This window comes from Phocoena sinus, chromosome 1 (assembly GCF_008692025.1).
Source record: "Phocoena sinus isolate mPhoSin1 chromosome 1, mPhoSin1.pri, whole genome shotgun sequence".
Classification (NCBI taxonomy): Eukaryota; Metazoa; Chordata; class Mammalia; order Artiodactyla; family Phocoenidae; genus Phocoena; species Phocoena sinus.
The window spans coordinates 69408489-69423731 of NC_045763.1; the positions used below are offsets into that span (position 1 = coordinate 69408489).

Consider the following 15243-nt stretch of genomic DNA (forward strand, 5'->3'; position numbering starts at 1 on the left):
CAAGCCACAACTACTGAGTCCACATGCCACAGCTACTGAAGCCTGTGTGCCTAGAGCCTGTGCTCTGCAACAAGAGAAGCCACCACAATGAGAAGGCTGTGCACCGCCAACGAAGAGTAGCCCCTGCTCACCGCAACTAGAGAAAGCCTGCACACAGCTAGGGTGATCAAACACAGCCAAAAATTAAAAACAAACAAAAACCAAACAAATAAATAAATTTATTAAAAAAAAAAAGATTATATCTTTCCAAGAAACAAAAGAATTCCGGGCCTGAGTCTCATTGGTTCAAACGATGACCTAAGCCCACCCCTGAACCACTCACTGTGCTCTGATTGGCTATGCACAAGTACTATGCACAAGTACTACATTCTCTTCTGCACCAAGAAGAAAATCAATTGGATTGGAAGTTCCAGGAAACCCAATTGTTGATAGTAGGTTTTGGAGAAAATCTGGTGCCTGTGGTTTTTTGATTTGTGTGTCCTTGCTCATTATCCCTTTCAGACCGATTGAATTTATGGAGGAGAAAATATTTTAGAGAGTTTCCAGTCTTTCCCTAGCCTAGACTTTGCTTCTCTGATTCAGAGAGGACTCCAGCCCTCATCTCTCTTATTGGAGTGGGCCACCCACTACTGCTGAGTAATTTGGTGAGAAAAGATCTGCTGACACTATAGTCTTGCAGCGCCTGCATTGAGTCTAGCTCTGGACTCTTCAAATGAAATATGTTAAGATTTCCCATAATTTTCTCCACTTGCTTTTCATCATACGGCACTGTTCCTACAGAAAGGCTATTTTTATATTTTTTCCTAGTGAATTCATGCATTCATTCAGTGCCAGTCATTCAACAACTTGTAATCTTCATTATTCTTTGATTATTTCTCTAGATTTATTGGACAAAAGCAGGATGGATGGGGTTACTAAGTCAATGTTCTTAATGTTCTATTATTCTATTCATTATCTTAGACTTATTCTACTATAGGTTTTGTCAATAAAATTCATAGTGCAAATTATAGCAGATAACTTGTGGATCACCAAGAACAAGTTATATTTATAATCATAAAATATTTCATAATAGTAATGTTAAAATAAAAATAGCACTGAGTGGATGAAAGACATTTCTAATGTTTTTATATACTTGAAAGGAAATAATTATTTGGCTGAATGTCTACACTTTTGCTTAGAATTCTTACAGCTATGGTTGGTTTCAACTACTTCAGGGCAGAGGTGGTTGGCAGGTGGGGAATACCTATCATGAACTTCAAGAACATGTTAGAAATTTTCTACTTCTATAAACCTCAAAAGTCACATATTATGTTGTGGTTTTTGAAGTTTATTATTGATAATTTATTTTCATGTTTAACATAATTGCTGTTTATTCCAAGGTTTATATATGCTTAAATCTGAAAGGTTTTATGTCTGATTGTCTTTAGTTAAAACTGTTACTCTTACTTCTTTTACAATAGGATTTGAGATAAGATATTTTCATGTCTTTTTATACAAGATACTAATCAAAAATAAATAATAACATATGAGAAAAAAGAATGAATTCTAGGAAAATTTATGGTAGAGTCTTGTGACCTAACCTTAGTCAACTGCTAAAATTGTCTTGTCTAAACAGGCTCAAGGAGAGCTTATTGTCTGCTATAAGAACTTCTGAACCATATGGAGGCCTGGTTCACCAAATACGAATTCTGCTTTTGGGTCCAATTGGAGCCGGGAAGTCTAGCTTTTTCAACTCAGAGAAGTCTGTTTTCCGAGGCCGTGTAACAAACCAGGCCTTGGTGGGGTCTAAGACAACCGGGGTATCTGAAAAGGTGAGTCTGTTCTAGGTCACTCAGCCTTTGCTTCTTTGTTCAAGTAAATTATATTTGAAAAGTCTTTTGCTGATCAATTTCATTACATGTAGACTTCATTTCAATTTACAGTTTTTTAGAAAATGAACTTTTAAAGTTACTTTTTTTTCCTCTGCAGTACAGAATATATTTCATTAAGGATGGGAAGGATGGCAACACCCGGCCATTTATTCTGTGTGACTCAATGGGGCTGAGTGAGAAAGAAGAAGGGCTGTGCATGGATGACATACCCTATATCTTAGAAGGCTGAATTCCTGACAGATACCAGGTAAGATTTGGCTAATTATTGAGAAAGTATAACTGATACTTGAAATGTTTATTTTTGCCCACTATCAACAATATTAGACTCTAGTGCACTGGCATTTATTTTATTAAACTACACTTGTTCAAGATATTTTTCTGCTTTTTGATATTTTATTTTATAAAGAATTAAAACATCCATAGGGTTCTTCTCTCATAGTTGTTATAACAACTCTGAATGTTGTTATACATTCAATTGCTTTTGGCTATGTGAAACAGAAGTCTAACTACATCAATTTACTCACAAGGGTGATTTTTCTTATGTAACAGAAAGTTTGAAGGTAGGCCGCTTTGGGCAAGTGTGGAAGGTTATTAATTTCATGTGTCCTTCTGACTTTCTGTTCTGAGATCCTCAGCATAAGGCTATGGATGTAATGTTTGCCCCCCACCCTCCATTCACATGTTGAAGCCTTAATCCATAGTGTGATGATGTTTGGAGACAGAGCAAGTTTGGGAGGTGATTAGCTCATGACGGTGAAGCCCTCATGAATGCAATTAGTGCCCTTGTGAGAAAGAACACAAGAGAGATGACCTCTCTTGCAGCCATATGAGGACACAGCAAGAAGGTGGCTGTCTACACAACCAGGGTCTAACCACACACAAAATTTACCAGCACCTTGGTCTTGGATTTCCTAGCTTCCAGAACTATGAGAAATAAAAGTTTGTTGTTTAAGTAACCCAATACAGTAACTTGTTATAGCAGCCCAAGCTGACTAAGACATGTGGTTTTCATCTTTATGTTCTCAAGATGTTCATGCTAAGCACTGTTGGTATTCCAGGCAAGAGGAAGGAAGAGATGAAAGAGAAAAGCTACTTTAGTCTGCCTTTTAAAAAATCTTTCTAGTTCCTTTTTATAAACATTTAGATCTTAAGTTAATTATTAATTCACCTTGTTCCAAATGAATAGGTGAATGTGCTAACATATTTTATTGAAAGTTGTATCTTTCCCTTTAGTTTTGCAATCTATAGTTTGTCCTATTAATGTATTTTTCAATTCCTTTATAATATTGCTTTTCTTACCATATTGTCTAATTGTTTTAATCGCCATAGCAATCAATTATGTCTTGATAACCAACTGGATGTCATATTCATTATTCATTTCTCACATGTTTTGGACTATTTTATACATATACTTTTCCTTTTCTAAATGAACTTGTTAGTGTTTTATTTGATTGTTTGTATTTGTGTTTGATTTGTTGGTGCTTTAATTGAAATTACATTAAAATTATATATTGAGTGTTGATATACATCTTTACATATCCAGTGTTTTTATCCAGAAACAGAGCATGCTTTATTTTTATAGTCATGCAAACTTCTTTCATTCTTTAAAGTTATCTTGTAGGGGTAGTTAAGTTTCTTTTAAAATATTCTTTAAAAGAAATATTTATTTAGAGAATGTTAAATCTATGCAAAAATGGACAAAACATTTAATGAATTTGCATTTACGTAGCTTTAACAATTTTTTATTTATAGCCAATCTTGTTTCATCTGTGCCTACCCACTTTCTCCTCTCCTGTATTATTTGGAAGAAGATCTGAGAAGTCATAATATTTCATCCATAAATGAATATGCATTTAAATATATATATATTTAAATTAAATATATATACACATAAGGTCATATGTGTCTTTTATTAAACATAGGCATGATATGCTTATCACATTTAAAAGTAATAGCTGCTCTTAATGTATCAAATATTACCAATTTCTATTTCTCTTTTAAGTATCATGCACCTTTTATAACAGTTTGTTCAAAAAATTATTCAAATAAATCTATCCAGCCTCTTTTACTTTTTTATTTCTTTTATTTTTTTGAAGGAACATGCTAGGTTTATTAAAAGGGTGACAAGAACAGAATACATAATTACATTTTTTAAACGTTTTAATTGGAGTATAATTGCTTTACAATGGTGTGTTAGTTTCTGCTTTATAACAAAGTGAATCAGTTATACATATATACATATCCCCATATCTCTTCCCTCTTGCATCTCCCTTCCTCACACACACCCTATCCCACCCCTCTAGGTGCTCACAAACCACCTAGCTGATCTCCCTGTGCTATGTGGCTGCTTCCCACAAGCTATCTATTTTACATTTGGTAGTGTATATATATCTATATATACACTACCACTCTCTCACTTTGTCCCAGCTTACCCTTCCCTCTCCCCGTGTCCTCAAGTCCATTCTTAGTAGGTATGTGTCTTTATTCCCGTCTTGCCCCTAGGTTCTTCATGACCATTTTTTTTTTTTTTTAGATTCCATATATATGTGTTAGCACACGGTATTTGTTTTTCTCTTTCTGACTTACTTCACTCTGTATGAGAGACTCTAGGTCCATCCACCTCACTACAAATAGCTCAGTTTCGTTTCTTTTTATGGCTGAGTAATATTCCATTTTATATATGTGCCACATCTTCTTTATCCATTCATCTGTCAATGGACACTTAGGTTGCTTCCATGTCCTGGCTATTGTAAATAGAGCTGCAATGAACATTGTAGTACATGACTCTTTTTGAATTATGGTTTTCTCAGTGTATGTGCCCAGTAGTGGGATTGCTGGGTCATATGGTAGTTCTATTTTTAGTTTTTTAAAGAACCTCCATACTGTTCTCCATAGTGGCTGTATCAATTTACCTTCCCACCAACAGTGTATGAGGGTTCACTTTTCTCCACACCCTCTCCAGCATTTATTGTTTGTTGATTTTTTGATGGTGCCCATTCTGACTGATGTGAGATGATATCGCATTGTAGTTTTGATTTGCATTTCTCTAATGATTAATGATGTTGAGCATTCTTTCATGTGTTAGTTGACAATCTGTATATCTTCATCGGAGAAATGTCTATTTAGGCCTTCTGCCCATTTTTGGATTGGGTTGTTTGTTTTTTTGCTATTGAGCTCCATGAGCTGCTTGTAATTTTTGGAGATTGATCCTTTGTCAGTTGCTTCATTTGCAAATATTTTCTCCCATTCTGAGGGTTGTCTTTTCATCTTGTTTATGGTTTCCTTTGCTGTGCAAAAGCTTTTAGGTTTCATTAGGTCCCATTTGTTTACTTTTGTTTTTATTTCCATTTCACTAGGAGGTGGGTCATAAAGGATCTTGCATGATTTATGTCATAGCGTGTTCTGCCTGTTTTCCTCTGAGTGTTTGGTAGTGTCTGGACTTACATTTAGGTCTATAATCCATTTTGAGTTTATTTTTGTGTATGGTCTTGTGGAGTATTCTAATTTCATTCTTTTACATGTAGCTGTCCAGTTTTCCCAGCACCACTTACTGAAGAGGCTGTCTTTTCTCCGTTGTATATTCTTGCCTCCTTTATCAAAGATAAGGTGACCATATGTGGGTGGGTTTATCTCTGGGCTTTCTATCCTGTCCTTTGATCTATATTTCTGTTTTTGTGCCAGTACCATACTGTCTTGATTACTGTAGCTTTGTATACAGTCGGAAGTCTGGGAGCCTGATTCCTCCAGCTCCGTTTTTCTTTCTCAAGTATGATAAATAGAAATGATTAAAAATAATATGCTTTGAAAGTTTAGAGAAGGAAAAAATTGTATTAAAGTGGATGGGGGAAGATTTCATTACTGGGGTGGTACTGGGAAATGGCTTTCAAGGAGGAGGACTACTTCAGTAAGTGAAGGGACAAAAAGGCGAAAATATTGAGGCCCTGGGGGCAGCATAAATCAATACATCAATGAAGGAAAAGGCAGCGTGTATGGGAAGCATGGAGTCATTTAGTTTAGCGGAGGGCTGGATCTTTGGAGGGGGAGAGAAAGTGAGAAAGTTACATTTGCATGAAGAGGTTTTATTAATTAGGTGCATTATGTGGAATCACAGCAATGTTTTTTGAAAGAGTAATGATGTGACCAAAGTTAAGCTTCACAAAAATTAATCTGCTGCCCATGTGCACAATAGACTGGAGTCAAAAAGAACCTGGAGGTGGAAACAACAGTTGGGAGGATATAATGATAGCTAATATTTGTTGAGCACTAAATATGTGATAGATTTTCTTTTTTTAAATAAAATCTTTATTGGAGTATAATTGCTTTACAATGATGTGTTAGTTTCTGCTTTATAACAAAGCGAATCAGTCATACATATACATATGTCCCAATATCTCGTCCCTCTTGCATCTCCCTCCTTCCCACCCTCCCTATCCCACCCCTCTAGGGGTCACAAAGCACCGAGGTGATCTCCCTGTGCTATGCTGCTGCTTCCCACTAGCTATTTTACGTTTGGTAGTGTATATATGTCCATGTCACTCTCTGTGATAGATTTTCTTATTCAATACTTATAACAACCTTATGAGATGGGTACTGTCATTACCACATTTGATAGATAAGTAAACAAAAACACACAGAGTAAAGCATTTGCCAGTTTACTGACAATGTTAGGAAGTGACAGAGCCCTACTTTGAACCCAGGCAGTGTGGTTCCACAAATAAACTAGTCCAGGCATGAATTAAACATCAACATTAAACTAGTCTAGTAAAATAGACTTATCCTGAGAATAACCTTTAAAAGGAAGCTGAAGGAAATGATAGATTCTAATATAAGGGTGTTAAAAAATTTTCAATTTCAGAGTAGTTTGTATTGATCTATTAGTTATCTTTAGTTTGTAATTCATATTGAATCTATTATGTGTGTTCTAAATGAAAATTAGCAGTGATATTAGAACTTGACTTGCGAAGTTCTTGAAGAAATCCCTTTATGGGGCCAGATCTCTGTCTCCACATTCTCCAACAGGACAAGTATTGCCAAGCTCCTACTTTTTGATATTACTTTCATAATTTATATCAACATAAAATTGTATTTTCCACTGTTTTAAGATTTCTGGGTTTTAAATTCTGTATTGCAGCTAGAGGCAGTTCACAGAGAACTTGGATTTGTTCTTCTGACATCTTTGTGGTTAGTAATTATACCTCAGAGTGGGAGCTGGAGCCTGTCATGGATGTTCTGAACCTCTCTGCATTGAGACAGATACTGTGGGCTGCAGATGACTTCTTAGAGGATTTGCCTCTTGAGGAAACAAGTAGATGTTTTTGAGGTGTAGAAGCTTGAAGGTGTCAGCTACATGGCTACTTCCGGTTTGGGTACATCCTAGAGGATCTATACTACTGCTCATCCCCCTTGTCTTATTTTAAAATGAAATATTTGAAATGATTGACCTCTGTCATTCCCACTGTCTGAACATCCCAAGCTGTATCCTTGCCCTCTTCTGTTAAAATGGGCTTTGTTGCTTGGGACCCAGAATGGGATTGGCTCAGCATTGTTTCTGATCAGATGTGATCTTTGATTATCGGTTCTTCCTTCAGACCTTATACTTCCACCATTATTGACTTGACTTTTCAATGCCTCTCCCTTGTCAAAGTCCCTCTTAATGCAGTGTGGTCAGTTCTGGGTAGAGGTGTGTGCCTTTCCTGTTTACGACCTCAGATTTTAGTGTTATGTGTATTTTCTGTTATCAGCCTGTGCATAGTACACACTGCACTGTTCCAATCAAAGATCAGACAGAAGTATCAATCTAAACTCAAATCTTATTTTAGCTTGTGGGAAATCAGAGTATCATATCATCTCTAGTCCTCTCTCACTCACAAACTCCTGGGAAACTCTCACACTACTACTTTTGCTGTCCTGACTCTGCCACCTTTGTTTTTCTATTCTTTCTCTTCCTCATGGTGCATATATTCCCAAAGTCAGGGTTGGCTTAGACCTCCTGTAGCCCAATGTTTCTTCTTCCTACTGGTTGATTTTCCCCAAATAATCCATCAAGAATACTTTGTTTCTCTTTACTAAGAGATCAGAGGAAAGACATGATCAGGCGTAAGTAAAGAAAATAAGTGAATGCTTTGCATATTAAAAAGTTTTTAATCTCATCATAGAAGAGTAAACAGTGTGAGATGAGAAAACATAGGAAAAAGAGAAGTAGTTGAACCTGAGGGGGTATTTTATTTAAGTCTGGAATGAAGTTACACATACAAGATCATAATACCTACAAAGAGGAACAGGACCATTTAAAGTCATTAATTGTAAAAAATATATATAATTTATTTTAAAATTATGTTCTGTACCTGTGAAAAATTAAAGTTTCTTTTTGTAAAACCCGAGTCTAACTTGAGTGTGTGCATATGTGTGTGTGTGTGGTATGTGCATGTGATTCTGGCAAAGCTTATTTTAATATGACTTGTCAGCATCTTCTGATCTTCACCCAAGTCATCTTAATTTTGCTTTCTTATGTTACTTCTAACTTGCTTGATTTTATTCTCTTTGGGCCCCAGTTAACATTGTATTCTTTAACCTAAAGCCATTTTTATTTGAATATCTGAACACTTCTTCAAGGATGTGGCAATTAATATTAATGTGTTCCAGAGGACTAAAACTGAGAGGGACTATAGTTTGATTACTCTGTCAATTACGACTATTTTAATTTCAAGTGACAAAACTCAACCTGAACTACATGAATAAAAAAGAAGACTATAGTACTGGATCAAGTAATCCAACAATAGAAAAGGCTGGGATTGAATTGAATTGGCCTCAGGAATTGTTGAATCTAGGGATTCAAAAGCTATTCAAAAGCTATTCTTTCTCTCTCTCTCTTTCACACACACACACATACACACACACATACACCACAGCCTTCTGATTCCTTCTTTCTGTATATTGCTGTCATTCTCTCACACTAGCAATCTTGATAAATACTTCATCTTTTGAGTTCAAGCTTCAGCAGGCTGACATTCATTCAGTCTTGTGACCTGGAAAGAAAGGACTTTTCTTTTCTAGTTTCATTGTGAAATACTCCCCCAAAATGACTGCAATTGATCTAGCTCAAGTCATACACCTAACCTCCCTCCCCCAGGAATAATTACTTTACCAAGAAGAGCAAGGAAGTATGATTAGCCCATCTTAGGTCATGTCTGCCCAGGAAGAGTGATTTATTATTATTAGAAGAAAGTTAATCATGGACATGGCTACTGTTGGATTAACTGAGCTGGAGAGGCACCATAATATGTATCTCATAGATCAGGAAGTTTTGTATCTAGTTCCTCATTTAGATTAAAAAGTTTGCTAAAAAAATCTTATTAGTAAGTCTAAAATGGTTAAATTAAGAAAAACTTTTTAAACTTTAATAAAAAGCATTTTGTTAAAGTACCATATACACATAAAAAGTGCACGGTTCAAAAGTACAATATATAGCTGGATTTATTTTTACAAACTTTACAACTCCATGAAATTAGAACTCACATTAAAAATAGAACATCACCAGCATCAAATAAGTCCCGTTTATGCCAGGTCTAGTTATCTAGGATATCCACTGTTCAGACCTTTAATTGCAACATTATCTACGATCATACCTAGGATACCCACTATTCTGACTTCTAATTGGGTAGATTGATCTTGTTCTTATTTATCCCTCACATAAATAGTATTATGCACTATTTATTCTTCTGAGTCTGATTTTAATATGATAATGTATTTGATTTATATTATTGTACAATGATAAAGATTATTCATTCTCATCTATTCTACCTTTGATGGGCAGCTGGGTAGTTTCCAGTTTGGCACTATTACAAATAGTGTTACTACAAACATTCCAGCATGTGCCTTTGTAGAACATATGGAAACATTTCTGTTGGATATATATATAGGACAGAATTGCTGTGTCATGGAGTGTGTACATGTTTAGCTTTAATCGATAATACCAGCCCCTTTTTAAAAGATATTTGAAAAATGTTTTGGTTTTATCTAAAAATTTAATAAGTCAAGACTTCCAAATTTTTAAAACTTCATCTTAAATTTAATATATTTAATTTCTGATTTTATCAATTCTATTGTTTGACTAAACCTTCCTGAGTATTGAAAGATTCTTACAGATCTAGTATCTTGATCTTAGAATCATAGTGAACCTAAAGTTATTCTAAATTTCCAAATATATGATGAAAATGTATTAAGATTTCAACTTAAATCCACAAGTTCAAATTAAGTACTTAATTAGATATTTTAAATGAGAGATATAAGAAATTTGACCTATCAGTACTTTATTTTTGGTTAACTCTCGCTGCCTAAGAAGTCAAACTTTAGTGCCTTCAATAAGAATCACTTATTATCATCTGTGTCTGAGTCTGGCTAAAGGTTGGTTATCCCAGCTTGGGATCAGCTGAAAGGTTATACTTCAGGCTATGGCTGCTGGGGTATGTTGACTAGGGCTGTTCCACTCCATATCTGTGCATTCTGAAACTGATAAGACAGTAGCTTCCTAGGGACAGCTCTTCCTGTTGTGTGGCAGAATTGCAAGAAGGCAAGGGGAGCCATGCAATGTCCCTTAAAGCCTAAGCGTACAACTAACACATCATCACTTCTGCCCACTTGCCATTGGCCAAAGCGAGTTATATGGGCAAACCAAAACCAAGGGGCTGAAAAATTCACCCCTCTCTCCCAGTGAGGTCATGGCAAGTGTGTGACTGCAGAAGAGAGTGAAGAATTGAGACCAATAATAATGTATGTATATGTCTATCTAGTATATACATATAATATACCATATTATACAATTTGTTTTCCATTCCCATATCAAAAGAAAGCCAGGATTAGTTTGCTTGCTCATGGGACTAACAACAGTATACATTCTCTATCCTCCCTCAAAAATACTTATATTCTCTAGTATACTGTCATAACCTAATAAGACAAGATTTATACTTGATCATTATCAAAAGTCAGTTGCTTCATAACGATGATACTACCATGATAGTTTCTCTAAAGGAAAAGAAAGCCAGGGAAAAAATGAGAATTTTGATAGTTTATTCAGTTCAATTTTGAGTGAAAAACATGGGCTGTAATCAGAAGAGACTTTCCAAAGACAGTACATAATATATGCCAGGGCTTACTACTTAGAATGAGGCTCAATGGCTTTTAAGGCTATTTGAATCTTGGAGGGTACATATGTTGTACCTAAGATGTTATTATCCTTTATATATCAAGTGACCAAAGAGAAATCTGAGTTTGAATGGGATCTGGAACAAAAGAGACTTTGATATATTTACAAAGGAAGAGCTATAGCTCAAATAGCAAAATCAAGTCCATGTAATGTTGTCACATTAATTATTTTGAAAATATCTACTATGCAGACATATGCAGACTAAATTCTCAGGAAGAAGTCTATAACTGCTCTCACTTGGTGACTACTGAGATATTTGCACCTGCAAGTAACCTGATGGCAATAGCTAGATATAGTCACTCCAAGAGACCTTTGTTGTCCTGAAATTGGGCTTTGATAGAAATAGCTCCCATCACTGGAAGACATCAAATATCCATTATATTATAGGTAATGTCAGAGAGCTATTCTAATAATGATGGATCAGATCCAATGATGGATAACATAGAAATGGAACAGTAACTAGATGTGACTCTGGGAAAGTACATGGTATCCATGAACAGGGTACAGCCCCACCTTTGGAATAGAGGACAGAACCACCAGAAGAATTCTTAGTTTCTTATTAAAAAGGGTGAACCTATGACTTTTATCCTACTAAAGTAACACTTTAGGATTGGACAATTAAAAATACCACTGTGAAGAGAATTAAATTATGGAAATATGTGGAAATTCTGTGGAAGAATTACAATGGGTCATATCAATGACCACCAGATAAAACCTGGCTGCTGGCTCATATGGGGTTAGAATACAAAGACTGATGCATTGGTCTATTCCTTGGATATTATCTCCTTGGGTACATAAAATAAATGGGGATATTTTTACTTGAGCTATAAATATTGGATGGAACAATGACATCCTCCTTTACGGAAATTACTGATGTGATAATATGCTATCCGGATTGTGAATGGGAAAAGAATTTCCAAAAGATGACTTTGGGTAAGATTCCTCAAGGGCAGGGAATGGCAGTTGACAACACTGGACCCTTGCTGGTAGCCCAGGTGGCTTCAACTGGGTCCTGACTAGAATAACCACATATTAGACTTTGACTTTGCTTATCCTTTGGGTGTAACCATGGCTGAGGATACTATTAAAGATTTGGAACAATACGTGAATAAACTCAGTCTCCTAAGTTACATTTTATCAATCAAAGTATACTTTTCACTGTTGCCTGTGTACAAAAATGAGCTAAGAGACATAACATCATATGGACTTAGCAAATTCCATATCACATATATAGCAGCAGTTTGAAAAAGACCTGGAATGGGTAATTAAAATATATGTTGATAAAGACTGGTGATGCTAAGGGCATGAAGAACTGGCTGGCATGACTGGGTCAATCTAACGTAGAAAAACCATTGGAGGGTAGTTCCTATGTGAATGTAGGGGTAAAGATAACAGTGATGATGCAATCACACAACTCCAACAGAAATTTTTTTTCTTTTCTTTCTTTTCTCTTCTCTTCTCTTCTTTTCTTTTCTTTTCTTTAATATGGAATGCTTCACGAATTTGCCTGTCATACTTGCATAGGGGTCATGCTAATGTCCAATTTTAGTTGGAACAGAAAATTTATTTTATCTTGCCAGATTCACCTGTATTGTGTTCAAGACTACACTACCATATCCCAGCAAAGGGAGGCATTGATACTCAGAAAACTAGTTCAATTTCTCTGAATTTGACTGCCATGTTGGTAAAAAACACAATGGACTTGATAGTGACACCCCTCATGTGTCCTTAATTAGGACTGACTGTAAGTGCTGCCCTGTTGGTGACATGTAGGATGGTCCCAGCACTACTTGTCTTTCCTTCTTGCTGGGAGTGGACAGAAGGGGAAGCCTTGGCAGAGTGATTCCAGCTATCTGCCCTTGAGGTAAACAGTATAGAGACACACCCAGGGAATGAAATATGGTAATAAGTAAGTAACAAATGAAAACAAAGGGGGAATTGTGGCAGATGGAAAGAAAGCACATAAATCTATAGTGTTGCATCACTTTTTTCCTGAGTGTCTCAGAGCGAGAGAAAAACACTTTTAACTGTTTCTCCCAGTTATAATACCAAGTTATTGCTAATTCAGAGAGAAGAGCCTGGATTTTCTCCCCCCTCTGGGGAAGAGAATGACACTGAAGCCAAACTACAAGACTAACCTAAGAACTCTGGTTTAGTTATTTACTGAAAAGACATCAACTACCCTTGATGATCCACCTCAATAGGAGTTAGTTGCAATTCTAACTAGAGTCACATTTTGTTGATTATATTCATCATATTGGTTTTATCATGTCTTGGAGAAGGAGCCTACCTTCAAACTGAGCAGGGTATGTTGTGACTCTAAGCTCGGTGTGGGTCTGAAGGGAGATATGCCACCACTGGATTTCCAGTAGGTCAGAGTCTCCTTTTCTCTTTTGACTAAATCAGATATGAATGTGGAAGGAACATTAAATAAGTAGGGTAGTCAGGAAATCAGAATGGTGTCCAAAAGAGTGAATTATGCCTGACTTGATGAGTAAGTATCACTGATGGAATTTGTCTCTGAAACTTTGAAAAGGATGATTATGAAAAACCTATTCCTATTAAATTGAACTGCAGCTAGAAGTCAACAGTTTCAGCTGATGGTCTCCTAGAATAGCAATATTTTAGGTGCCTCTTATATATTTGAATAACACTCATAGCACAAGCAGTTAATGGCAACTATACTTGTAGTGGATTAACTAAAACTGGTCCCAACATACCAAGAGAGATTTGGGAGCCTTGGGAATCAGACTTGGTGTGTTGAATCGAGTGCAGATGGCTTTTCTGGAAGCTCACCACCATACTGAGAGGAATTTTAACTCAGATAGGGACACTGGAGTCCTCTCTCAGGAAACTTGTCTTGCTAGGTAGGCCATCTAAAAGATGATGAAGCTATCTGAAATTGAAAGAGAAGAAAAGGGGTTGAGGGAGAGGGAAAGCAGTAGCTGGGTGGAATAGAGGCTTAGGCTATGCAATCACTGGGTCAACCTAATATGGCAAGCCATCACTGGGAATGCAGTCTGCTACTTCCTCATAATCAGTGTACCCACTTTTAAAACAAGGTCATGTCCCTCACAGTAAAATTGGTTGAGATTGGACAGGATCAGGATCACCCACCTCCTCCTAATGGGAAGCAGATGCTACCTAGAAGCTTCTATCAGTAAAAACTTATTTTTATTTATGGTATTTTTTTTTGATGGCTGGCATATACCTATATGTATTTTTATCCAGACCGGAGGCAACCAAAAGTTACAGAGCAGTGGCCTCTGGTCACTTCTCCAGCTATGGGAAAATATATGGCATACAGAAAACGTCATTTTTACTGGAAAGGGTGGTAAAATGTCACAGTAGTAGTATTAATGTGTGGTGTACAAGCATCATTTAAAATCCTACCATAACTATCTAGTGTAATAAAGGATACGCAGGCTCATTTACAGATGTAAATGAAAATAAAACTTACAAAGACAATGAACCTCCAGGATGAAATGATTCCCCCCACCCTAATTTGGTGTATTACCCATGGAAACTAATTACCCATGGAAACTAATTTTTCATTTTGGGAAGGTTATACATTCAATATCTATCAATACATATAAAAATATAGTAATATTGTACTACAAGTAATAGTGAATAAAAGAATAAAATAGTCCACCTGGTTCATCTATGTTGTTGCATGTGTCAATAGTTCCTTCTTTTTACTGCTGAGTAGTATTCCATTGTGTGGATATACCACGTCTCTTTGCTTATTCACCTGTGAATAGACTTTTGTTTCCAATAAAGTTGAAGATATGCAGACCTGATAAACTAGCAAATTGACTCAGTTATATATCTTAGGGACAATTTTTATATGTGAATCAAAAGATGTGTGTAGGGCTTCCCTGGTGGCGCAGTGGTTGAGAGTCCGCCTGCCGATGCAGGGGACACGGGTTCGTGCCCCGGTCTGGGAGGATCCCACATGCCGCGGAGCGGCTGGTCCTGTGGGCCGTGGCCGCTGGGCCTGCGCGTCTGGAGCCTGTGCTCCGCCGCGGGAGAGGCTGCGGCGGTGAGAGGCCCGTGTACCGCAAAAAAAAAAAAAAAAAGATGTGTGTAAGAATGTGTGTAGAAGCCTTATTCATAACAGTTCCAAACTGAAGACAACCCCCATGCCTATCAATAGTAGAATAGATAATA

The 15243-nt window shown here is 36.5% G+C and overlaps 1 protein-coding gene across 1 annotated transcript in view; it reads left to right on the plus strand.

Moving 5' to 3' along the window:
* Positions 1 to 7190, plus strand: part of IFI44L (interferon induced protein 44 like) — a 29195-nt gene extending 22005 nt beyond the window's left edge. The window contains 1 exon segment of the mRNA XM_032641431.1: positions 7020 to 7190. Coding sequence (XP_032497322.1) covers positions 7020 to 7190 — 171 coding nt within the window.
* The last annotated feature ends 8053 nt before the right edge of the window (positions 7191 to 15243 follow it).